Here is a 27498-nt window from a genome sequence, read left to right as displayed (position 1 = left end):
TTTTTCTTTAATTTGTCGATTTAAGATCAGGTTTGTAAGTTTGTTAATCTGACTGCAGAGGTAAAAAATATGTCTCATACATTTTCCGATTAGAGCAGGACAGATTTATCAGCTGATATTTGTTTCTGTGTATGTCAGCATGCAAGTAACAAGAATTTTCAGCATGAAAATGCCAGACATGTTTAATAGTTTAGTTTATTTTTCCAACTGCCAAACATCTCACTCAGTATATTGTGGTCACTATTCTGTAAAAAGACCTGGGACCCTTTAAGGGATCCTTGTGAAAAATATATAGCAAATACATGAATAAATCATTATCAGATTTCTAAACTTAAATATCAGCCTCAAAACTGCATTATCAGTTGAGATGTATTTCAGTATCAAACCACCTTCTTCTATTATAGTTCTGATTAATTTAAACTGTTTTTAACAGAAGCCTAAATGATGTGTGAATGATTGATGGTTTTGTTTCAGATTCAGTATAAAAATGTAGATGAAAACATGCCGTCTTATTTGGTGCAGCAGAACTCGTGGTGTCTCTTTAAATAGCAGGTGTTGAAGTCTACATCTGTGTAGAAATGACAGATTGGACAGCAAATGTCTCCTGAAGCTGCAGTAATCAGATTTGCATCCTAACCAGTCGACCACCAGGATGCTTTCTGTGGGGTCACCTGTAGTGTGCGCTGTTGGATTGGTCTAATTTCTTGCAGAATAGTTGGAAACATTGAATACATTAGTGATGAAACCTGCACTTTTCCAGTGCTGATGGTGCAAACAGACTCAGAGTGGTGCCGCTGTGCCCCATTTTCCTGCACCGGTGTTCAAACAGCTGCCAACAGAAGCACAGAGGTTAACGTTCTCAGGCACCACGCCTGCTTTCAGGCCTCAAGCAGTTTCAAATTCATATAATACTTAATACATTGTACACATTAGAACTTTCCAGGCTCAAATATTTTCTTAGTTTCATCCCTGGAGGCGTGACATCTCTTATTTTTGTTTAAACTGACAAAGATTAACATGAATAGAGGTGTTTAAATCCTGAAAGCTTTTCACCAGCATATCAAACCTTAATCCTCAGATACTTTACATGCTTAGTGAGACTTTTAATTTCAGTCAGTTTTTCCCTTTGTTTTTATTTCAAATATTTCTTACAAGCACCAGTTTAAGCTCCTTTTGTGCTGCGCTGGTACTCGAGTAAAGCCCAACAACGTGCTGGTGTCCCCAGCCCTGCTCAGGAATGTGGGAGCTGCAGGTATTCCAACCTGTTAAGAGTCAACAGATGGTGTTTTGATAAGACTTGGCATTCGGGAACAGATGATATGCACATGAAGAGCACACAATATATACACAAAACACACTTAAAATGACTGATAACATGAATCTTTAAAATATGACAAATGAAGTACTATTTGGTCATTTCTTTATTCTAAAAAAAAAAAAAAAAAAAACATTTGTCAAACACAAACAGTTCAGTTTCCACAATGTAAACAACTTCTCACATACAGTACACACAAGCAGTTTTTGGAGGAAGGAACATTTGGGAAAACAAGTCCACTCAAAGTCAAAAGGCAAGCCGCTTTAAAGCCAAATGTAGTGATTCTACAGAATAAGGTTTATACATGACCTGTCATCCCAGATCTGCTTCATACTGACTGGCAGAAGATGTCCAAAAGAAAAACAGGAAAAAAAAGCAACTAGCAAAATATCATCCAGTCATCTAAATTAGTTCATGACGTTGCTGATATCGCTGCCGTGGGAAGCATTAAACACTAGAGGGACCTGCGCTGTGGCAGGACTGAGAGGCAAAATGCAGCATTTCTTGTCAGACAACACTGGTCAGTTCAATGTGATAAGTTCTGACGTTACAGCAGAAACTTCTTCTACGCGCCCTCTGACCTCTCACGCCTGCTCCCTCTGTGCCTGGACAGGTCGGGAGAGAAAGCTGCCTCAGCTGGACTTCACAGGGTTGTCGTCACATCTCTGTAAACTCGCTTTTTTGTAATGATGCCGGCCAACAGAATACTGGAGGGAGACAGTAGTTTTTGTTTTTACTTCCCGTGTTGAACCTGTTTGAAGCTGTGAAGTCAACACTGAAATGTGAAACAGACACAGCTGATCTGTGCTTTTAAAGCGACAACTGACTTTGGCTAAACATTTGCAGAAAAGTGTCCCCTTCACTTCGTAAATCGGGTTTGAAAGTCAGTCGAAAAAACAAACCGTTGGCAGACGTCTTATTGAAATGTGAGACAAAGTCCAGCCGTGTGTGTTAAAAGGCTCTTTCTCCTTACAGCTGAAGTACACCAGGCACAGACGCGGCGCATCACGTAGGCGGGCGGAGCACGGTTTTCTACCTGCTACACCAACTCTGTCTCTGTCACTGCATGCATAGGGAGTTTTGCCAAGTGGTAATGCGGTTGGTTATGCAGGGCTTGGAAGCAAAGGCTATATTAACTGGTATTGAACTAATTAACTAGATCGTTTTAACTGCAGGATCATGGATAGACATTTATTTGACTGATTTATTTGAATGTGTAATGTAAAAAAAAAAAAAAAAAGTTTGCAGTACAATGAGGTATTTATTTTAATCATTTTTAAACAGGTTGTACAGTTTTATGTAGTTTTTATCTGCTGCGCAAAAATAGAGATGAGCTTCCGTGGTCAGTGTAGCAGCTTCAGTGGATTATAATGGACGCGCTCTGCTGCGGCCATGCTGCGTCTGTGCCTGGTGTATTTTGGCCATTAGTGCTCAGTCAATAATCATAATAAAGTATGCACCATCTAAACTACTTACAAGAACTACCTGTCTACCCTATGGCTCACCTTTAAAAGTCTAGTCAAAAAAAAAAAAAAAAAAAAAAAAGAAAACATCACTCCAGTTAATACTAGTAATACATGGCTATGAGAGAAGAGGGAGACAAAAACCACACTCTTCTTTTTCCATTTTTGCCCAATTCTGAAACCTCGAAAAGTACCTTCGCTCCTCTCTGAGGGTCCGAAGTTTTAAAGCAAAGCTCCGAAAAGAAAAAAGCAGGTTTTACTTCACATCATTTGAATGATTTTCTAAATCTACACGACCTCTCAGGAGGAGCAGGTTGGGCTCAGATGCGGGAAACTCCTCCTCCGACCTTTTCATCTTTTCTGTCCCTCATTTATTCTTTATTCCTGAAGGCTGTTTGGATGACTTGATACCTGCCCAGTGGAACCTACAGTACACACATATATATATATATATAGTATGTGTGTTTTACCACTCTCCTCCACAATCCAGATGTTCAGCAGTTGCCATGGAGACTAGCAGGTGGGTTTGCTCTCTGTGGTCACGGCATTTTTCAACAGCTTGATGATACAGTGTCTCTTTGTTGATCAGGGCGGGTGTGTGTACAGTTAAGTGTTGGTTTCGAGCTCCTAGCTATTTGTAGTGTGTGTGTGTGTGTGTTTCTGGAGGTAGGTGTTTGTTGTTACAGTAAAGGGGCTTCGGGCCTCTGCCTTACAAAATGAAGTGAAGCAGGGGGTCCTCACACTCTTCCTGCCACGTGTTAAGAGCTGTGATGTCACCTGCGGGACCTGAGTGTGTTCAATCGATCAGAGCCGGTCATGTGATGTGTGATGGTCCCGAGAAAGAATCAAGACTGAAGAAATTTTCTCTGAGAAAAGAGAAAACATCGTGTTTGTGTGCATGCCAATATGTGTGTGTGTGTGTTTCTATTCCTACGGTCATATCTGTGTGTGTGTATGTGTATATGTGTGTGTGTGTGTGTGTGTGTATCAGTGCGAGTTAGGCTGCTCTACTTTGAGCCCCACCAGCGACGGAGGCATCTGCCCTGCAGTGGAGGAGGAGGAGGAGGAGGAGCTGGGAGGAGAAGCCCTGAGGCTGGAGCCCCCGGAAGAGGAAGAGGAGGAGGTCACTGCGGGCCGGATGAGCGGGGGTGGAGGGTGGTTGTGGGGCGCCCGGTTCTGGAGCGGGCGAGTCTGCAGCGGAGGAGGCTGGCGGAGGAGGCTCGGGGGAGCCGAGGGAGGCGCCGGGCGCAGCAGTGGAGGAGGCTGGGAGAGGGAGGAGGGGGTCTGGGTGGAGGAGGGGGGAGAGGAGCTGCCGGCGGCGTCTGAGGGGGAGTCCTCCATTTTGACCTGAGGGCAGGGAGGAGGACAAACAGTGGAGACAATGAAGGAAAGATGGAGTGAGATAAGAGGAGAGACAGTTGGACAACAGTTGTAGGGAAAGAAAGATGAGGGAGGGTAGAGGGAAGGATGAGGTGATGATGATGAAGGAAAAATGTGGAGGAAGATGAGGAGGAGTTAAGAGAAAAAGAAGGGAAAAGAAAACACACGTCATGAAACACATCCATCCTTAAACCACCAAATATCAGCATCTGCTCCTTCTGGTTAATATAATCATGAGACATCATGTATGAAGCATCTCTACAGTATGTTGTCTTGGATTTCAAATCTATTGTGTTGTACGACAACTAAGTAATTACTTTTTTTTTTTACTTTAACTGTAAAAACAATTTTTTGTAGTTCAACATCATTTCCTCTCCAAGCGTTGTTCAGCTATGAATGAATGTCACAACTCGTCTGCAGCTCCATGTTCTGCACGGTGAGTAAATACAAATACACACAATATTACAACCACATGACCAGTGAGCCAAAGACAAAGATAAAGGAATAGCTCAACATTTTAGTAAATACACTTGTTTGCTTTTTTTCCCCTGAGAGTGAGATGAGAAGATTTCTATCATTGTCATGTCCACAGTAAGTGCAAAGTTCAAGTGTGGATGTATTCAGTATTTGTTGAACTGTTCCTTTAATTTATAATTCAGTCAGTGGTATCTGTAAGTGTTGGTTTAGAAATGATAGACTTTGCTGTTTTGTATTGAACATGGAGATTCAACCTGTTTATATACTGACAGGTTCCGATTAAATATTGTATTTTGTAAAAAAAATACAAAAATACTTGGAGTCATTAGGTTTGTTGTATTTATGCTCATTAATCGTTTTTATCCGTTAAAAGTAAATTATAAATATTGTATAGAACTTACATACTAGACAAGAACTGTTACGCTTCTGTTGTGTCTGCAGCTGTCCATTTAAGTGTCTGCTTGGGACCATATCTGTGACTCTATGAATATTATATTCCATTTATGCCAAATCTGTTCCACTTGATTCTACACACTGCACCTTTAATTCTGATGGACGTGTGTAGAAAGTGAAATTTTAACGTGTGCATCTATCTCTGTCAGGCCTCACCTCTTCCTCCTCCGCGGCACCTCCGTCTGTAGCAGCTGCCATCTCCTCGCCGCTCCTCCTGGGGTCTCTCTGGTCTCGGCTGGTGGCCACCTGCTCGGCCGCCCACTCCCTCAGCACCTCGTCCAGGTTGAACCTGCGCCGGTAGCTCACGAAGAACGAACTCACCTGAACCCCGAGGGAGAGACACAGAGTAGGAGGAGGAGAGAAAGTTACGCTGCGTTCAAGGACACGGAGGCAGAGGGGAAATGAGAGGAGGGATAGTGGCGATTACAGTTATCCCGCGAAGAAAAATGCTTATCTGGACCGAGGGATGACGGAGAAATAGAAATAGATGAGAAGCTGATAGAAATAGATGAGAAGCTCACAGAAAGTAAACTGCTGGATGGAGGGTCAGAATAAAAGATGAGAGGTGATCTCTGGTGTTCTCTTTTTTTTCCTTTTTAAACACAACATATATTCAACACCTGAGGAAGAGGAAGCTCACCTGAGCGGGCGTCTTGGTCCCTATGACCTCAGCGATGGCAGAAAAGTCTTTACCGTAGCGACGGATAGCTGCGAAGGAGACGGAGGGAAAACGTTGGGTTAACGGTGCATCGATACATCACTCAAAACTATTTAGTTGCATTCAAAAGGCAACAAAACCCGTCTGCTTTCTTTCTGTCTGTGTGTCAGAGGGTGAGAGAGGAGAGACAGAAGAGTAACTGCAGGTTTGTTGATGCGTGTGTTTTCTGTTAACCTTCATCTGAGGTCGGCTGGCTGAGTGCACCTGCTCTTTTCCTGCCCTGCCCTGCTTCATGCTCACATTCATATCTTTCCACTTCTGCTTTCTCTTCCACCATTTGCACTGAGCAGCTGCGGCTGACGGGGGTCAAATGCTTTGCTGCAGCTGCTCGGGGAAAAAGGAGGGTTTTCTCTCTAAATTCTACCTGTGACTTGAACTAAAGAAATTTTAATCCCTGCTCCTCTAACTTCTTACTTTGCCCACTAAATTTACTGAGTGGTTTTTTAAAACCAGTGTCAGTCAGAATTAGACACATTCATCTCATGGCATGCAGAGCTCTGTGTCCATAGCAACAAACAATATATACCCTTATCACTCATGAATCGCCCTCATTGAATAATCCTCTACAGTGTTTCTAACTGTCAGAGTGCTGTAGATACTGAGTTAAAACAGCAGCAGCTTCACCTGAATTCACTTTCATTATAGCTGGAGTCTAAATGCTAGAAGTTCCTGTTTTCAGCATCAATTGTATAAAAAAAAAAAATCAAATCATAAAAAGGTGGAAAACTAGGAAGACATACTCGTCTTCTCCAGCACTAACAAATGCAGTATGTGCAGTTTCTGAGTGTGGAAAACATGAATATGAATGTGTTTTAACAGTCTGGATTCTAGCTGTGAATGTGATGTAGGAGGAAGACAAGAGGAGGAGGTGACACAGGAGGTAGGAGGGGAAGGGAGGATGATGATGATGATGCTGCTGCTGCTGCTGCAGCCTTTTACTCACCCTGCACAGCCAGGAGCTGCTCCTCTGTGGTCCAGCGAGAGTTCATTTTAGGGGCAGGCTGGGAAAGAGAAGGAGAGATTAGAGAGTGAGGGAGGTAGGTGGGAAGAAAGAAGGGGAGAGAGGGGTGAAAGTGACAGCGTGGGAGCAAAGAGCAGATTAAGACTAATCCCAGTCCCACAAGGAGTGAAATTATATCTGAAGGGAGTTGGGGAAGGGCAGGGTGAATAAATGAAGGAGGACAGGGGCAAACTAAGAGAGAACAGAGAAAAGCGAATACAGTCAGGAAAGACAAATATCAAAGAGGGAATAGATGAGGGATGTACGGGAAATAAGAAAGCTGCACAAAGATTTACCTCAGAGGGTTTTAAAGTGTCGACACCGTCAATTAGGCTCTGTTTCAAACTACTGTTGTTCTGTTTAATAGATTGGACCTGTGAACGGGAAGAAAAGAGTGTTTTTTGGCGGGTAGCACTGATGATGTTTGTAAAAAACAAAAAAGACAAAATCTGTAGCACAAAGAAGCTTTTACAACCTTACATTTACAATCTGATGATTAAAAACAGTCGTACCTGTCTCTTGAGTGACACCAACTGTGTGTCCAGCTGTCTTATTGTCATCACTCCGGAGTCGTGGGAAGCTGACAGGGATGTGATGTCTCCCTGCTCCAGGTACATGCCTTTAGGTGGCCTGCGGCGAGCTCGGAGCGGGTGGTGGCGGTACTGAGCGCCGATACTCTCCTTCTTCACGGGGCCCGAGCGACCGGGGGTCACCTTGTCAGAGCTGGTGCTGCTGGGGTTCTGTTTCACCGCCTGTGTGGACGGAGAAATCACATAAACGTCAGAAAATCTGCGATGGCGATGCAGGAAAGCGACATTACATTTATGAATAATATATGATGCTGAAATTGAAGGATTTGGTTTGTATAAGCACATGGTCATAAAAAACACTATTAAGTTTTATATTGCTCACCTCTTTCTTGGCGTCAATCTCAAAGTCGCTGTCGCTGCCGGGGTCTCCTTCCTCGATCTCATCATTACTACCAGAAGAAAACAAAGGAATTCAACTAAACACACACAGTTAAGCTTAGTCCCCCACCAAATGCAATCAACTAGGTCTGATTCCTTTAAAAAATAATCTCTGAAATGCTCAAGATTGTCAGCTGAAAATGACAAGCCAAGAAATAATATCATAGTACCTCATTCACATTCAGAGTGACATGCTTATCGAGTGTTATTTAACTAAGCACTCGTGTAAATGTCAAATCTCAAGTGTTTCTGGGAACTTCTTTCCTGCTCACTTCAATATTCATTCTTCCCTCTGTCTGTCCATGCCTTCTCCTCACTCCTTTCATAGCTAGTCAGTCATTTTTCCTCCAGAGAGTCATGAAAGTTTCATGGTGTCTCATACCTGTCATCTTTCTCTCTCTTGCTGACTAGTCTCCTGGCTTGTCGGTCCATGACTGAAGTCCTGGTCCTGGTCTTCTTCCAGCTGTAGTAGTACTTCACCAGGCTGGAGATCAGCTTGTCTGGAAGCTACACGCACACACACACACGAAAAAACAGACCAAACCAATCAGAAATCAATAAAATGAATGTTAAATATAGAAAATGTTAATGTGCTTGTGTTTCTCTCCCAGCCTCTCACCATCTGCTGGATGCGGTGAAAGCTTTTCCCGTGGAAGCTGAAGGCCTGTTCAAACAGCACTTTATCCTCCACCGTCCACTCGTCTGGGAAGGGGGTGAAGTTGGCGAGGTCGGCCAGAGAGCGCTCCACGTCGTGTTTGTGCCACAACAGCATGCCCAAGGCCTGGAGGAGCACACGTGTTCTTTTAATGCATTTTGATAATTGAAAAATGGGACGATCCTTTCCGGTAAATGGATTTGTGGTCTACTATACCTGCTCCATGTTGTATCCATGTTTCTCTTTAGCCATCAGGATGTACTCATCCACTGGGACAAGAAGAGAAGAAATTGATTTTAAAAATGAGGAAGGGCCGCAAATATCAGTAAGAGGAGAGATAGAGAACAAGAAATGAAAGAAAAAAGGCAAAAAAAAGATGAAGCAAAGGCAATTTAAAGAATGAGGGACAGTGATGAGAAATGGAGGCAAAGTGAGTGAGAGAAAACGAGTGCACAGGAAGAGACAGAGACAAAAGAAAATTGTTCTCCACTCAGCATAAAGCCATTAAACTGAAGGTCAAGTTGTTAAGCTTGTACCAGTGAATGGTAGGTATGTGTGTGTGTGTGTGTGTGTGTGTGGAGAGCTTACACATCGCGTCAGACAGCTGACTGTTGGGACACCAGACCAACATGCTCCTCTGGTCCTTCTCATTGTAGCGGGTTGGACTGTCTGGTAACGGAAACAAAAAACAAACTCTGTAAGCATTTAGATCTATATATGGACGTCACACATATCTGAATCCCTCCTCCATCTTCCTCTTTCAACCTCTCTCTCCCCCTGACTGTCTATTTATCAAACTTTTCCTCTCCTTTGCACATTTTCTTCCTTTTCTTCTGTCTAGACTCCATCATTGGCTCCCTCTTCATTAGGAAGAAAAACGAGGAGGCGACAGTCACACGCCAGCCTGCGGACTCTTTTGGGGATTCAACACCTGTGCACTGCCAAAAATCCAGACGCTTAACAGTCAGATTGCTTCTGTGGTGCAAACCCAATTGTTATGGGACAACTCCATCTTTCTCCTATATCCCAATTATAGAGTCACATTAAAAAGGTATGAGGGTGTTTCACTGAGCCGTATCAAAAACCACGGTGGAGATAAAAGCTGGCAAATTCATTTTAATCTGATTTAACAGAGCAACTGCATGCTCTGAAACTATAAATATTCAGAGAGAGGAAATTATGTGAAGCCAGTTTGTGTTTACTGAAGCAGATATAACAAATAAAATAAAGGGTTTGAATATTTAAAAGCTAACCCTTTTACTTTTTAAACCAAGAGTGGACACCCACATCAGAGAAAACACTCATTGCGTGGTGAAAAAGAGGTCACCATGGACACAAATCTAACACGTTTAACTGTAAAGACTTCAAATTCAGCTTCATAGAATTAATTTAGGACTTTTCAATAACCCACACATCTACTGAAGATCTGAAGGGTTAAAATAATGACGTGTCCTCAGTGCTCCCCCGTTCTCTTCCCTTATCTCCATTTTCCTCGTTTCCAACAGTAACACTGGTCATTTGACCTTCATCCCTCTCCTCATCTGGATTCCCCTCCTTCCTCCATTTCAATGTCCTCCACATTTCTCCTCTCCTCTATGTCACCTTCTCAGGCTTGATTTCCTCCCTGTCATCTGCCTCTCCCTCATGCCTCCCTTCCTCCCTCCTTCCCTCCCTCCCTCCCAGCTTACCTGGTTTGAACTCGGGGATCTGGGCCTGGTAGTCTCCTCCCACTCTGATCATACTGTCTGTAGAGAGAGACAGAAGACCAACATGAGTTACTACTTCCTGGAAGGATGGATAAGACAGGAGTGGTAGAGACAGAAGAAGAGGATGGGGGAAGACTATTCCCGTAACAAGGCAGACATTTCCCAACGAGACGCAGAGCTGGATAAACGGATGATAAGGAGATAGATGACAGAGACGTGACAGTGCAAATAACTTTTGCGCTGCACCTTTTTTCGCAATGACGAAATACTGTATCAGCTTGATCATGTTCCAGTAAAGTACACAGTGGAATTATGTTTTCTATTTCCTCCATCTTTTAATCTCCTTCCAACAGCCAACAGAGTATCAAAGGTTTGAAAGAAAAACATCCATCGCAGAATATACCAAAGGCAACAACAGCAAAAGCAGGTAACAGGTAATGCTGGCTGAAGGGTTGCGTAAAGTCTTTGTGTTTTTGAAAAAAACAAGGTCAAAAACAGGGCTTTAAAAACAGAGCTCTGGCATTGAAAGATGCACAGGACACTAGTTATTGTTTTATGCTGAAATGTATATATTGTGGAATTCTCCAAGGAAATTAGTTAGCAGAGTTAGCAAGTGCTGCCCACAGAGTGAGTTTTTTTCTTCATGCTTCAGCACCTGATTGTCTCTTCTTTTCCAAACTTGTAAAAACAAAGTTTCCTCTTTTCCACCAATGTGACATGCTGCTCTGATCAATTACTGCAAAGCCAACTTGCTGAGCTGAATCAGACGTATCCTGATGTATCTTATCTAGTTATTGATGTAGTTACTTGATGACTGTTTTAACAACAGCCTGTGAGGAGCGGGGGAGCTCCTTATGTCAGACGAGGTGGAGTGTCTCCTCTATAAAATGCTGCAGGGGAACCTTGTAGATATGTGATTAGTTTAGAACAGTCCAAACAATCCTCAAGTTGACAACCTGTGTGCGACACTTTGCCCGCAAACTTTTCAGGTGAAGGACCAAGCCACACATTTGGCTGATAACCCTGATTCAGGGAGACCTCTTTTAATCAATTATTTAAATTATAGCAATTCTAATGGTTTTAAAAGGCCAAGAACTGCTGACTCTTTCTGTCTTGACTTTTTCAATTTACTTAAAAGGTGACCTGTGGAGTTTTCTTGTACACAAACAAAAATTATATTCAAATTCAATGGTGAATCCTAACAAGTGTTGAATGCATGTCCTTCCTCATGCAACATTTGCAAAGCCAATTTTTGTGAACATTTTGAAACCTGCAGTGTTTACGCCCTGTGTTTACTAGCTTGCGGCCTTCTTCACTGTCTTTGTTGGCTCATTGTTGCATTTCTTGGCATGTTAGCACTATCTGCAAATCAGTGGAATACTTGTGTAAACATTGGCAGGATTGTGTATCTTGTCACCCACATGTGTGTACATGTGTGTCCTCCTGCTTGTACACAATACAAACAAAACAGGGACCAGCTGCAGGTCAAAAACCTCACTGGGTGCCTTTAATTATTCTAAACATTTGGGATTTTGAACAATTTAGTTCAACCAGAATGCCAGGAAGTTTTTAATCACAGCATGTAACTAGCTTATTAAACATATTTATTATATATTGTGATAAATATCAGTATGCATGATATTTGAATCATGGTAGCATATTCAGCCATATCACTCATCACTAAGTGACAGAGACAAACAAAAAGTGCGACAGCGGATGGCAGACATTAAGTAATTAGTGCTGTAGTAAAGCCAGTGAGATAGAGGTGATGGAGAGGAGGGTGGAAAGCGAGGAATGAAGAGAGACTGCAGAAGCACGAGGAGGAGGAGGAGGAGGAGGAGGAGGAGGAGGGAGAGACAGATTACGCTTTCCTCAGGGACAGAGGACAGGAAGGGAGGAGAGGGGGATGATAGAAACTGGAGGAGATGGTAAGAAATGGGTGGAGAGAGGCAGGAAGTAGAACAGTAAAGAAGAGGGAAAATGGGATGGAAGGAGAGAAGGAGGCAGGGCAGGAGAAACTGGCTGGAGAGATGACTCGAACACTGAAGAGAGATGGAGGAGGTGGAGGCGAAGATGAAAATGGCTGTTGAAAAAAACGCTAAATCAGCTGTGGAAATCTAGAAAATGAAGTGCAATTTTGAACCATCCAAAAGTTAAACTGTTGTGTTTGATCTAAAAAAGAGTCATTAGTAGATGCACTGAGTGAAATAATAGTTTAAAAGGAAAAGATCAACTGTAAGTCAGAGGGTGAAGGAGAGAACGGAGGAAGGAGAGATGTATGTGGGCAGAGGATGACAAGGATGAAGAGTGTAGGAAGGGAGTGGAGGAGATGACAGAGGAGAGCAGTGCGCAGGGACTAAAGAAGCACTGCAGCAATGCAATGAATGCAACCAGAACAGCTGGAATGATGCATCTGTACAATGTAAATGTCTGTCTTCATGTTAGAGTAGCAAACCCAGACATTAACGCCCCTTACTTAGCCAGAGAAGAGTCAAGTCAGTAGATAATACTTCAGTTTAATGTGTGTGTGTCTACCATGAGCATGCTCTTCATCGCTGCTCTCCTCCTCAGAGTGCGGTTGGCTGTTGCCGTTGGTTACGGTCTTGGCTCTGCTCCTGGACAGGACCCCGGCCCCCGAGCGCTCCATCACTGAGGGCATGTCTGCAACAAACACACAAACCCTAAATATAAAATTTCACCACTTGCGCAACACGACTCATCAAAAAAAAAAAGCTGCTGTGTCTGTTTGCCATGATGATTCGGTCTCAGTTAAATCTGTCACTTACCAATAGTGAGCTGGATGCAATTTGTTTTCACTCTAAATCCTATAAAACCTAACTCAGTCTTGTAAAGTAGAACGGCACCTTATGCTGCTGCCTTGGAAGGATTCCCATTATTTTCCCCTGAGCCGAGTTTATTCTCCAAACACTGGTTTACTGTACGAGAACTCATTCACACTCAAAAACTCAGTTATCTCCCCCTGACCCTCATTATCACTCAGTCACCCTCAGCGTCAGCTTGTCTCTCAAACCAAAATAACCTTACACTGTTAACAGCTGAGCCGGACATAAGGTGAAGAAGATGCCGTAACACCGCCTCTATTTCTTTGGCATAACGCATCTTTTACATCAGCGCTGACAGTTCTGATCATCCTCTACCAAGTATTGACCTCAAAAGCACAGCCATATATAAACCACACACCCAAACTGATTAATTCAAGTCTTCCTTTGTTAGTCCAGCTAGTTACAAACATGCTGCTGTCACAAACCACAAAACAAGACCACCTTTGTGTTTTGGATCGTTGTTTAAGAAACACTAAAAAAAAAAATATACTGACATACCAATTCAGACTACCAAACATTACGACACTTAATGCAAAATAATTCAGAGTAATAAACACTGGAAATACAGTATAATTTATCTTTACAGCACTCTAACATTTATGTGTAAGTGAAAAAGACAGAGGCGAATGTTGCTTTGCCCTGGCTAGGGCTGCAACTAACAATTATTTTCATTATCGATTAATTTGTTGATTAATCAAGAAGTTGTTTGGTCTATGAAATGTCAGAAAATGGTAGAAAATGTTTCCATGAGTCCAAGATGACGTCCTCAAATGTCTTGTTTTGTCCCGACCAACAGCCCACAACTCAAAGATATTCAGTTTATTATCCTTGAGGACTAAAGAAAAACAGAAAATGTTCCCACTTGAGAGACTGGAATTAGAAAATTTTGACTTTTCTTGAAAAAGGATTAATCGACTATCAAAATAGTTGGTGAATAATTAGTTGGCAACTAATCGACTAATTGTTGCAGCTCTAATTGATTTAGCTGCAGATTACTGTCATTCATTCATTGTCCAGTCTGCAAAATGCCAGAAAATGGTGAAAAATGCTCTTCACCGTTTCCCAGAGCTTAAGTTAATGCACTCAATTTGCTCATTTTATCTGACAGCACAAAACCCAAAGACATTATTCAGTTTACTAACTCTAAGAAAAGACTAAGAAGCAGCAAATATTCACATTTGAGAAGCTGGGATCAATGTAGTTTGGACATTTTGCTTGAAAATGATTCATTGATTTTCAAACTTTTGCTGATGAATTTTGTGTCGACTGTCAACTAACTAATTAATTGACTAAACTGTCTCAACTTCAGCCCTGACCTCTGATATTTCATATGAGGCTATATACCCTATATTAAATTTCACCAATAAAATGTTTAGTCTGACATCATTTTCAGGCTCTATCACACCATACACAAACTATCATTTATATATATATATATATATATATATATATATATATATATATATATATATAAACATATTCACACACACACACACATTAGAGCTGCAACAATTAATCAATTAGTTGCCAACTTTTCAATTGGTCACCAGTTATTTTGATAATTGATTGATTGTTCTGGGTCATTTTTTGAGGAAAAAAAATGTCCAACTTGTCTGATTCAAGCTTCTCAAATGTGAATATTGTCTGGTCTATGTAGTTTTCCATTAAAGTAAACCGATATATTTGCATGTGGACTGTTGTGGACAAAACAAGACATTAAAGACATCATTTTGGGCTTTGGGAAACAGTGATTGACATTTATCAACATTTTCTGACATTTTATGGACCAAACAACTGATCGATTAATCGAGAAAATAATCGTTAGTTGTAGCCCTAATATACATGTGTCTTTTTCAACATACTGGGTAAATCCATCACAGCAGCAACTTAAGCCCCCTTCAAAAGCCAAGGAAAGCCCTAAAACTTTAATAACACATCTCCCCACACACACACACACAAACAAACAAACAAACAAATGCACACACACTCAGCAACAACTGACGGTGAAGTGGCAGCATCTGAGAAACAACATGGAAAAAACGTGCCATGGATGACATGAGAGCCCTTCAGCGTGAAGGGGGCTCTCATTTTAAGTGTAATCCACAGTCCTGCTATATTATTATGTAGCCAAGCCTCGTTTTCTTCCTCTCTCTGTGTAACTCCGGGCCAGTGAGTCTCTCAGTAGCACAAAAGGCTAGACGGTCAGCCCAGGACACAGCTCCACACAGTAGAAAGTAACCCACCAGAGCTCCTCCCTCGCACACAAACACAGTGCAGTTACAAGGTGACCACAACAAAAAGACATCTGTATCAAAAGGCAATCAAGCACCCAGTGTGACACGCTTACACTTGCTCTCTTTCACTGTCACATCAGCAACTTCATCTCCAGTTTCCTAACTTGAACTGCAGCCAGAACAAAGCAGGGATGGGCAGTAGTAACTGATCCCCCCCCCCCCCCCCCCCCCCCCCCATTCCTAAATATTAAACATGACCAGTTATGATGGTTTTTAAACCAGTTGAGGGGGTAATCTTTAACTCCATGCAGACAATACAAGTGCCTGAGGCTCTCTGGGGGTCTTTGTCTCTCGGTGGTGGCCCCTCAAAACTACCAACAGCTGTCCCCTGGAAACTCACATCATCCAAACCTTTACGTATCTCCCTACGCAAGTTACGTAAATATAGCTGCATTTAAATTTGGGAAATCGGTGAAGTAACAGCTACAAAAGCCGTACAAGCTGTAATCCCTCCCGGTTCACTTTCAAGGGAGAGTTTTAGTAGTTTGTGGTAGTAGCCTCGATCTCTGTCAGTGTAATTAACTCTTATGAGCTATGTGCCAGCTAAAACTACAAGACACCGCTGTTAACCCGGCATGACAAGGTCTATTTGTAGTAACAAGTATTGCTCAATCGCCCACTTAAATGCTTAGGAATACATTTTCTCTAATACAACCTCTCACCACCACAAGGAACTTTGTATTCCTCAAACTTCCAACACGTTGAATCTGATATAAATATATACTATGCTGCAAAAAACTCATCCACACTACACGTGGTTTAATAAGCATAGGCTATAACGCGTTTAATTTGTTCAACTCTCCTTACTGACGCATCATTTTTCACTCAAACTGGCCAATAACATTTAAAATAATGCAGCTAAAATGACTAATAATGTGCTCATATCAATAGTAAGTTCAGAGTGGCCGAATAGTGACGCTAACATTACTTTTTTTGTTATTAGTCACACTACAATATTACTAAAGGACTGTTTTATAACCGCTTTATTGTATACATTTTCTCATTTCTGAACTTCACAAAAACATGTGAGGTGGCTGGTTTCGCCTGAGCCACGTTCAGAAGCTAAAAAAAATCAATATTTTTACAGCTTTTCCACGGTAGTAGTCATCTGTGTGTTGTGTGTCAGACTCTGAAGTCCTTTTGTTTTCTCCCACGCTAACGTTGCTGTTAAAACTCGCTCTCTGGGTTATAATAACTCCACTCGGCGGTCTCTTACGGGACAAACGGTAGCAGTTTGAACGGTCCAAGTAATTTCTGGAGGCTGAACAATGAAAAAAACAGACGACATTCCCCGTCTCCTCTCCTCCTTCTTCACCAAAGTGCAACCTGAAGTCAGACCTAGTTGGCCGTTGGGATGCTAACGTTAGCTTGCGGCTAGTACCCTCGCGTTAACGTTACATTAGTAACGTTAATAGTTAGAAGTGGAGATAACAGTCGTACCTGCTTGTTTCCTTCCTCTCCGCTTTTCCAGAACTCAAAAACTTATCTCACGCCTCTGTCCGCGGTTTATAGTCCTCTTGGAAGTGCTGAAAAGATAATTATTGCATTTAAAACGGCTTAATTCTTGCCTAATTGATGAGCACAGGCAGTACAATGAAGTGGATAGATGGAAGCAGCCGTGTGTGTGTGTATGTGTGTGTGTGTGCCGGGGGAGGCGGACAACACCCACAGAAAAGTAAGGTGGACATCCGCCCCGATGCCTCTCCCCAACCAGCCGTTTGGATTGACAAAAAGTAGTCCTGTAAAACTATTAAAGTGTACTCCTGTTAGATTGGATCCTTGTCCCTAAACGTGTGATTTCTCGCTTTCTTTTGTGAGCAAATCCTATTGAGAGGCTTTGATAAGGAAAGCAGCATGCAAAACTGCCTACCTGCAAACTCACACCATGATTGGTGTTTATAGTTAATCTAATCGATTTGAATCAGCATCGATAAGAAAAATTGCGGGTGTATTTTGTGGAAATAGCAGCTAGTTTTACACTCTTAATCTGCCATCTATCAAAATCCCATAAATTAAGGGACTACTTGCCAGTGTGTCGGCGGAGGGATTCGTCAGCTGTGCATCTCTGTGCTGAGGCAGGCTGTCCAGACTTACACTGATGTATGCATGGTGGAGAAAAGGGCAGCGGAGTGGGGCACAATTGAACCGGGTGTGTGACTTTGTGCTGCAGCATGAACTGACAACGACTCAAATAAATAGCCCCAATGTACTTGTCTCATTTGAATTTATTATTTATTTAACATGCCGAACAATTCAAAGAGTGCCTCGTGCCTCTATGTGTGTGTGTTTGTGTGTGTGTGTTTGTGTGTGTGTGCACAGGTGTGTGTGTATGTGCGTGTGTGGGTGTTGTAGCAGGATCTCACACCTGATGCTGGTAATAAACACAATAACCCCCCACACAACAACACACACACACACACACACACACACACACACACACACACAACCTGCTGTTACCTTCACACGTGCGCCTGCTGACATGTAACAGCCTGTTACATACTCCTCCAGCTTTTCCTCTCTACTTTCTCTTTGGCATCATCACAACCTCCTCCTCCTCCTCTTTTTTCCCCCACCTCCTCTTCATCTCCCCAGTTTTCTCATCTTCCCACCTCATCTCCATCTCCTCCATGTTCTCTCCTTCTCTCCCACATTTGTCACCCCCTCCCACGCCCCCATCCACCCAGTTTCCCGCACCTCCTCCATTTGTCTGCCTCCTCTCCCAACACTTCTTTTTTATCTCTTTCCCTTAACTCCTCTATCTTCTCTTTCTCCAATACTTTCTCCCCATCCCTCCTCCCCTCTCCCACTTCCTTCCACCTCCTGAATATCTGCCCCAATTCTCCTCCTCCACTGCCCCCACCCCCCTTTCCTGTCTCCCCACTCTGTCTGTGCCCCCTGCTTGATTTTCTCCTCCTTCCTCCTCTCTCTTTCCATTTCTCCCCTTGCCTCCCTCCTGTCTCCTTATTTCTTTTGCCTCCTCTTTAATATTTCTCCCCCTCCCTCCTCTGCTCCCTCCCGCCCCTCTCACTTCCTCTCTTCAGTGATGACTCCTCTCCCTCTCCTCTATCTTTCCTGCCGCCCTCCTTCTTCCTCTTCATCTTCTTCCTCACTCCTCCTGTGTGTGTCTCTCTCTCTCTTCCTGGCTTCTTATCTGTCTTTCTCTCCTGCTGTCTCTCTCTGTCTCTCTCACGTCTCTTTTGATTTCAACTGTGTGAGTGTGTGTGTGTGTGCACACGTGCACGCGTGTGCGCGTGTGTGTATGTGTGCATGTGTGTACGTGCAAATTCTTCCCTTCCCCTCCCCCCACCCTCCCCCTACGATGACACAGTAAAGCAGTTTCGCTTCGCTCACCTCCAGCCCTCCTCCTTGCCTTCCCTCCCTCCCCCCTCTTCCTCTTCCTCCTTCCCTCCTCTTCCTCTCTCGTCTAATTTTCACCCCTGCCACCTCCTCCTCTCCCCTCGCCTCCTCCCCTCCTCTCCTCTCATTAGTCAGTGTCCATGAAACTCACCATTCCACTGTCTCTCTCTTCTCGCTCAGTCCTCCAGTCTCTAACATATCCCCACTAATGAACAACTGCTACACTCCCCCCCCTTCCCTCTCTCAGCTCTCCTTTCATCCTCCTCTTCTTCCCTCTGTCCTCCCCTATCCTCTTCCTCTGTCCTCCTCTCCATTCGTCATTCCATCTCTCTCTCATCTTTCCCTTCCCTCCTCTTCTCGCATGGTTTCTCTCCGATCTCTAACAAGTGAGTGTCCCTCTCACTCTCCCTTCAGCTCGCTCATGTTTCCACTTTCCTTCCTCATCCCCGCCCTCCCTTGTCTCTCCCCACCTGTCTCATTCCTTCTACTTGCTTGTCTATCAGTCTGCTCCTCTCACTTTTGTCGAGGTAACCTGTCTGTCTCCTCCTCCTCCTCATCATCCATTCTCCTAATCTGTCGCCCTCCTTCACTTCTTCCTTTTTACTACATAACTCTCCCTCTTTCCCCTCACACCTCACCCTCACCTCCTTTCCCTCCCTCCTCTGGATACTCTGAGTTTGTCTGTTATGTCAGGAGATGCACGGACGGTGTAGAATCAGATGTGATAGAATGAGCTCTTACTGCATCTTCAGACATGCCGCTGTATGACACACATTAATATGACTCATTATAGTCTGACACAATCCTTCTGTGACGTAAATGGATCATAGTAAGTAATAAAAAGACGTAATTAATAGACTTTTACCCACTGGATGTTACAGCTTAAGTCCCTGTTGTATTTGTCATGTGTCATGAGGTACACGCAAGATTAAAAATGAATAGATTTGTGACCCTTTTTTGCAAAATTTACGTCTCCATGGTCTCAAGGCCTAGAAATTATCTTTAAAGGGAAAAGTTTGTCCTGAGTTCTGGTTGTTGCTGCTTTCTCATTAGCATTCAACTTGTGATGCCTCATTCCAGACAATAAGAGTAAAAACTCCCTGCTGGTGGCCTCATCAGACTGCAGTGTTCACTACAACTCACAATACAAAAGTGTAAGATGTATTTTTATTTATTCATTAATATATGTGTTTAATTTCTTGGCATGTAGTTTTTATTGTTTTTTCTTTGTCATTAACCATTTATGGCATGAAAAATATTTCACCTCATTTTTTGGGAGCTTTGGAGTCCCTGATAATATGTCCATCACAAAAAAATTTGTGACCAGATATTGGTTTGTTGCCTCAGTAATAATGTGCTGCAAGGGTACTGAAACACCAAGGTTTCTATAGGACATATGATAAGCAGAATGAGGAGAAAACAAGACAAACATCAACCAGAAATGGTTTCCATCAATCACAATATGAAGCTTTAATATCAAAACATAGTCTGACATAAAAAAGGGGGGAGAAAGACAGTCTGTCAAAATGTAGTGAAATAAAAACACATGACACTGCTGTAGATTTGACTGCACATATTGAACAGTAAACCAGGTAATAAGGAGGTGGTAAATTCAAATTACAATGTAGTTCTATCCACAGATTCAATTAGAAAACAACAAACAAAAAATAAATTGTGGCACACATAGAAAAAAACAACAAAGACCCAGGTATTTTTCAAAGTGTTTGTACGAGTCACAGTTCTCACTCCAGCTCTGGTGTGGGACCATTGACTGTATATAAAGTAAGTATATATAAAGTCAATGTGTGGGACTAGTATGAAGAAAGGTATGTTTAGTATGTTGTCTGTCGCTTTGCTCTCATCAAGGATTCAGCTAAGGCGGGCATTTTGCCCTTTCACCTTCACCAGCAGTGAACGGTCAAGAGGTGGGATGAAGCACTTGATTGGTTAAAGTGAAAGTAAACTTAAATTTTTTGGCTATTTGCCAAGTTTATCAACAAAAACATTTTCTTTCTATCCATTAAACTATCTCAAACATATATGTGTGTAATATTTAATGAGAATTTATATATTTCAAGTGGGATTGTAAAATTCTCTGAATATTAATACAGAGTTTTTGTTTTTGTTGATTTAACTACTCTGGGCTACACCGCACTTAAGTTCACATAGCGGAAAAAACGTAAGGGATCATCCTCTTGAGAGCATGATTTGCCAAATTAAGTTTTATTTGACTTGTGTACAAATGAATATTTTGGCCTAACTGAGGGACTATAGACGAAAGGTCAGGAAGTTGTCAATTAGACATGAATCCAAACAAACTTTCATCCTTTGGGGACCACGAATATTAGCCGCAAACAATATCCTCGATATCTATCTTGTGAATCGAGCAAAAGTTGTACTCTTATCAGGTTGAAAATGTCTATGAATCAGCTTTAAGACTTTCAAATGAGGCTAAAACTCACAGCTGAAATCCAGAGCAATATGAATCTTTTAGGTTTTTTCATGTGTTGAGACAAACTTGGCACACATTGCTTCACCACCAGATATAAAAGCTGTCAGGTCCATATTGTGGACACAGTTCAAATACAGTCAGCCATAAATCACTTCCAATTACTGCGCAGATATGGAAGTACCACTACAAGACACAGATAACAGACATTTTCAGGCCAAATGCATACATGCATTTCATCTCATGAGAATCTCCGGTAGTGGATTCCGGGTTTGTGTGTTGTAGCCTAATTCTGTGCTGCAGGACTCGCTGTGCTGAGAAAGGCCTCGTCCTCATCCTCTATTCTCTTCTGGTCCCTTCCACACTGCATCTGTTGATTCCCTCCCTCACCCTCCTCCTCTCTCCCTCTCTCCTCCCCCCTGCTTCCTCGCTCAACCCATTGCTTTCTCCTCTCCTCTCCCCTCCTCATCCTCATCGTCTCTAGTCTTTATCATCTTCCCCCTTTCATTCTTTCCTCTTCATCTCTCCTCCTCCTTTGCTCTCATCTGTCTTCCTGTTACATCTCCCTCCTCCTCCCTATAGCTGCTCTTTCTATCTATCTATCGGAAAGAACACCGCACACACATTGCTGAGCTGTAAAGAGGGATTTGTGCGTGTGCGTGTGTGTGTGTGTGTGTGTATCAGTATATACTATACGTGTGGGTGGAGGTGGGAGGGGGGCATCCTGAATTTCATTATCCACTCCTGCCAGCACACACACACACACACACACACACACACACACACACACACACATATGTATATATAAGACAAAGAGAGTTTCTGTCTGTAGGGTCTGGGTGGGTTTGTTATATATGATACTGTATATATGTTCCTTCAATGCATGTGAAGAAAGAGATGTATCTCAAGGACCAGCAGGCCTCTGTATCAACTCTCAGAGCCTCGTCGCGCCCCCTACTGACACATGAAATAAATAGTTCTTCTACTGAAGGCCAAGAGACAGATTCCCCCAAGACAAAAGACTGTAGGCGGGGTTTAGAGACGGGGCCATCTGTGTGATGGGGAGGGCTGCTCTATGTGTGTGTGTGTGTGTGTGTCTGTGTGTGAGAGAGAGAGAGAGAGACAGACAGAGAGAGAGAGAACCCCCTACACAAGGCCTTTATTTGCATTATGAAAAAGTGGCATTATGTAGGTGGCCATCTCATATCCCACCAAGCCACGAACTCACAGTCGTAGTCAGTGATGTATTGAGTCTGTATTTGTTCTGTTGACGTTGGCTTTACTTTCTCATTGTTGTCTCGCTGCTCTATGTAAAATAATTATAATGAGGAGAAGAATTACAGAGTCAGCCATTGCCCCTTTTCCTTTCCTTGTTTTTTTTTTGTTTGTTTTACCTTATTATATTATTTTAAGTGGTAACCTTTCAATTTGCCACAAACTTACACATTTGAAGCAGGTGACAAAATACATAAATTACCATTAAGCATCATTACTACACCAAAAAAGGAAATATGTCATGTTTTATACATTATATTAGCTATGCATCAGATATACTGTGTATTCATTTTGTCAAAAAGTGATTCACAGACAAATACAGGTGCAGTATGTTATCCTATATAGTGATGTTACTTATATTTGGGGTCAATTAAACCCCTGAAAGGTCAAACTCCTCATTAGATTTCTTATGAAACTGTTATATGAAACTTATTTGGGATTTGGAATAGGAAGTGCTGTGTAAACATGTACTGTCAGCACCAGTCACAGATACAGAGCATATAAAAATCCATTAAATTTAACTATGTTCTACAGCTGGCGTCTCTGAGACCCCAAATATATAACAGTAACCTGAAACATGTCACTTCAAAGTCAGGTTTAGAAGCAATTCTGTTAAGATTAGATAAGTATCAAGAAGTCATGAAGTATAAAGCCAGTAAAACAATATTGAGGATGTTTTTTGAGCTGTTACACACGGCACTGGGACTCCACAAACAGAACATTTGGCTCATGAGAGAGGAAAATCTAAGTGGGTCTCAAATCTCAGCACAAATTAGAGGTCAGACATTTAGTTGATTAACTAATCAGTAAATTATTCTGCAACCATTTTGATTATTGATTAATGGTTTCAGTCATTTTTAAAGCAAACATTTGCTTCTTCCAGCTTCCTAAATGTGAAGATCTGGTGCTTTTCTTTGTAATATATGAGAGTTATTTGAATATCTTTGGGTTTTTGGGTCAAACAAAACAAACAATTTGAATACGTCAGCTTGGGTTCTGAGACATTATGATGGATGTTTTTTGCACTATTTTCTGACATCTTGAGAAAATAATAATTGCACCTCTAGAGTAGAAGATGTACTGACCAGCAACATACCAAAGAAATATCACAATATTTCTGTAATGTTCCTATAAAGGGTTAAGTCTGTATTTCTGTACTCAATAGTGAGTTCCAGCTATAGTGACCTTGTCATACTTATCCTTTTGTCTCTCTGGGAACCACTCTGTGCTCCTATAATATTCCTATAGTGTACCTCTGATAAAGTATTCCTCTACATTTTTGTGTGTTGCACCTTATAAAAGAATATGCAGCTGTATGTTCTGTGCTGCAGGGTAAGTGAAGATACTGCAGCGTGTCCTTGTTTTACGCTTCACCAGCCAATTACTGTGCCTTTTTTTTTTTTTTTTTGCTAGAACAGGCATCAGGAGTAAAGGAATGCTCAAATGGAGGCAAAGGCAGTAAAAGTTCAAATAAAAACCTATATGTTCAATTACCATACTCATTTTTTATCCTGTCTGGAGTCTTAATTCTAGGTTTGAAAGATATAAAAGGCTGCAACATCAATTGAGTGATTTTATACCTCATGACGCCACCTAGTGGTGACCGTTACAAACTGCTTCTTAAATCATTGTGGATATACCAGGAGCTGGTTTCAACCTCTGGGGTTCTTTAAAGATCATTTTAGTACCAATGAGCCAGAGATGGGTCCCTCTTTGACCATAGAGTCCGCATCTGAGAAATCTGAGTAACCTGTTTCACATATTATGTTTATATCTCACTAAAATTTTAGGATGGGAACTGAATGGAGACTTGAAATCTGCAGAAGTGGATCCCCGGGAACTCTTCATGTCACTACTACTGTAAATCCCCAAACCCCACTTCCCAAACTATTAAGGATATATTTGTAAAGTTAAATATAATCAGGGCTCTAGCCAGTACTTTAGAAATACTGGAGTCCAAGCATCCTCTCAAACCTCAGATATTTTGAAGATACCTAATAATTCTGTATGTTTTTGTACTACTTTGGATACATTTTCATGCAGAATTCATTCTTTTTGGGTGTTAAATTCTTTACTCATTTGAAAACTTGTCCCACAGTTTCACTATGAGATGGTCCGTCAAAGATAAATGATGTTAATTGTCAAATTGTTCTATTTGTTCATGCGTTTCTGTAATTAACAGGACACATAGTCTAAAAAGTGTTGGTATATTCCATTCAAAAGTCCACTTTGAATTATATTATATACATATGTAATGTCTGTAGCTACAGCCCTGAATATTATCTACTGCAAATAACTGATAAACAACAAAATTAACAAAGCCTTAACTGTAACTGTACAATATGATTCAAATGGTGACAAAATCCGTTACCTTTACTCAAAATGGTTTTAACCTCTTTGTCTCAAAATCTGCCTAATATGGTGATAAAAGGAAAACCCACTCTAAAATAGAATTAACGTCATTTTTGTAATATGCAGCTCACTTTTATCGTTATGTGAGCTTCATATCGTTATCTCTCTTTGCTAAATGACAGAGAGTTTAGCACTAATGATGTAATCTAGAGACGGAGACAAACCCTGGAGCTGCTCCATCGACGATGAATAATGGAATAACTACTAGGACGCTTGATAGAGCGCATGGTGATTTTACCCACATACAGCTACATCGCCTGTTGTCTGTTCAGTTCAAGTTAAATTGGGTGTGAAGGCCTTTCTTTCACTGCAGACATTTTGACATGTCACAGTAGGAAAAGCACAGGTGTAAATAATGAAGTTAGTGATGGCAGAATTCCATTTAGCTGCTTCGGTTTCAGGTTGTATCGAGCTCCTGGTAGAGCTGGATCACACTGTCACACTGTCATGGCTACTTGAATTCAATGAAGCCATCATTAATGTTGTTAGTAACACCTGTGATTTTCCTACTATGACAAGTCAAAATGTCTGCTGTGAGAACAGCCTGTTATCTCAAATATTTTTTTAACAGAGTTTGCCTCTAAAATAAAACAAACATTTGGTCAGAATATCTCCTTTTGTTCTGCTGTAGTTCAGATGTGGATCTTCCTCACTGTGTCCATGTTTAATAGTTTGCTCAAACCCTCTGCAGGAGAGTAGTAAGAACATAAATCGGTACTTGCAGACAGACATGCACATACTGCCTATACACATCATAGCAAATATACATGTCAACTGTAAATGCAAGAAATTCAGACAAATACATAAGTGAATAAACGATAAAAAAAAAATAATTAAACAAATCTATATGTTACTTTACCCTGTAACAACTCCCATCCCCCCAGTTTTATACAGTGGTGGAAAGTAACTAAGTACATTTACTCAAATACTGTACTGCAGTACAATTTTGAGGTAATTGCACTTTACTTGAGTATTTCCATTTGTTGCTAGTTTATACTTCCACTCCACTACATTTCAGAGGGAAATATTGAACTTTCTGCTCCACTACATTTATTTGACAGCTTTAGTTACTTCTCAGATGAAGATTTGACACAATGGATAATATAACAAGCTTTTAAAATGCAACACATTGTTAAAGATGAAACCAGTGGTCTCCAACCTTTTTTGGCTTTTGACGTTTTACAAAAAGCAGTGTGTAGTCGGGTCACATTTCAGATGTCTATGACCTGTTAACAGCTCCACCAAATAGTGATTTTTCCTTTTAAACTTCTCATGTGGTTTCATTTCAATAAATGTTCAAATGATCAAATACTTCATCAAAAATCGAAGGTTAGAGAAAAAGTCTAAAAAGCTGAAAACAGATTTGTGTATCAGAACGTTTTTTCTTCTTTCTTCTCCCATTAATCATCTTACGAACCCTCAGATTTATGTGGTGACCCTTTATAGGGGCCTGACCCCTAGGTTGGGAACCACTAGACTATACTTGCTAACTGTATATAAAGTAGTTGAAACTAGCTCCACCTCCAGCAGCTACAACAGTAACATGCTGCTTAAACACTGGTGCTTCAGTATTAATAATCTAATGATGTCATATATAATAATATATCAGTCAGAGGAACAAAACCACTACTTTTACTTCAATACTTTAACTACATCAAGCTGATAATACTCATGTAGTTTTACTTAAGTAGGATTTTATATGCAGGACTTTTACTTGTAATTGAGTATTTTTACATTGCTGTATTACTTTTACTTAAGTAAAGGGTCTGAATACTTCTCCCACCACTGGTTCTCTATGTTTACATGTTTCATTTTTCATGTTCTTAACAGGTGACCTGTCATAAGATTTACAACGAGCAGCACATCTGAAAGAAATTATATTTAAATAAATGAGATTATGGTGAAATGTGATTAAAATCAGACTGCCGGTGGAATATAATTTAAATTTCTGTGTTCCAAGATGCTCATTGAGCTTGTTGTAATCTAATTATTTTAATTGCATCACATATAACATCTCACTCCCGGCTCCCTGCACCACTGATGGTTACAATAATATGTTATTTTATATGTCTTTATGATGGCTTCATAATAACATTTGGAATGTGAATGACTGCAGAGGTCAAAGGTGAAGTGTGGTGCGTTTCTTGACCCAGTCCAGCCCTCTGTCGTCACTTTCCAAACAAGGAAACCACATTCGCGCTAAAGTAGTGCTGCCTTCACTTGCTGTCGGAAATATTTACAGCAGATAGGCAACACGATGGCGCTCTCCACATGTGGTAGCGTGGCCGAGCGGTCTAAGGCGCTGGATTAAGGCTCCAGTCTCTTCGGGGGCGTGGGTTCGAATCCCACCGCTGCCAGGAACCTTTTCTGTAAACACCAGGTCTTAAACTATCTTCAACTTCCTAATCAAAGGACGTAGTGTGATATGTTATGCAGTTCGAATCAATGTAAGAAACATGGCCCTGATGCAGAGACAGACATGAACGACCTCACAGGCAACACACTGGTACTTAGATAATTCAATATATCGTGTATATTGCTTTTTAAAATGAATTCATTTTTAAAGTGGTGTCTACAATTAATGGTAAAAATATGTGCCACAAATTTTTAGTAATATTTACTGTGAGAAATAACCCAAGTAAAAGGTTGCTCCTTTCTGTTTTTTGTTATCAGTTTTAAGAAATGTGCCTCTTTGTTTATGAAAAAGTGCCAGTTAGATGATTAAAAAAATGT

At 41.4% G+C, this 27498-nt stretch overlaps 1 protein-coding gene and 1 non-coding gene across 3 annotated transcripts; one reads left to right on the top strand and one right to left on the bottom strand.

The window, feature by feature from the left end:
• Positions 1-1403: 1403 nt before the first annotated feature.
• rcor2 (REST corepressor 2) lies at positions 1404-16926 on the bottom strand. 2 transcript variants are annotated; one of them, XM_044341725.1, is made up of 14 exons: positions 16713-16926; positions 12671-12796; positions 10118-10174; positions 9018-9098; positions 8646-8698; positions 8394-8555; positions 8157-8281; positions 7719-7785; positions 7319-7558; positions 7103-7180; positions 6750-6807; positions 5729-5796; positions 5245-5409; positions 1404-4125 (listed from the first exon to the last, which is right to left on the bottom strand). In XM_044341725.1, exons 2-14 carry the CDS (start codon positions 12792-12794, stop codon positions 3766-3768), a joined length of 1638 nt encoding a protein of 545 aa, XP_044197660.1. In that variant the 5' UTR covers positions 12795-12796; positions 16713-16926; the 3' UTR covers positions 1404-3765. The 2 variants fall into 2 exon arrangements, with proteins under 2 accessions (XP_044197660.1, XP_044197661.1); XM_044341726.1 differs by lacking the exon at positions 16713-16926 and adding an exon at positions 16489-16657.
• Positions 16927-27040: 10114 nt separating this feature from the next.
• Positions 27041-27122, top strand: trnal-aag. The gene has a single exon. It is a non-coding gene; the product is annotated as a tRNA-Leu (tRNA).
• Positions 27123-27498: the final 376 nt, after the last annotated feature.

This window comes from Thunnus albacares, chromosome 22 (assembly GCF_914725855.1).
Source record: "Thunnus albacares chromosome 22, fThuAlb1.1, whole genome shotgun sequence".
NCBI lineage: Eukaryota > Metazoa > Chordata > Actinopteri > Scombriformes > Scombridae > Thunnus > Thunnus albacares.
The sequence above is the reverse complement of the archived record's forward strand: the minus strand, read 5'-3'. Positions and strand labels throughout refer to the sequence as shown.

Excerpts from the sequence above, each read along its gene's own strand:
- rcor2 (XM_044341725.1), bottom strand. The coding sequence starts at position 12,794 with ATGCCCTCAGTGATGGAGCGCTCGGGGGCCGGGGTCCTGTCCAGGAGC. Across the intron at positions 8,556-8,645 it reads ATGGATACAACATGGAGCAG|GCCTTGGGCATGCTGTTGTG; the intron begins GTATAGTAGACC and ends GTGCTCCTCCAG. Across the intron at positions 7,181-7,318 it reads TGGTGTCACTCAAGAGACAG|GTCCAATCTATTAAACAGAA; the intron begins GTACGACTGTTT and ends TCCCGTTCACAG.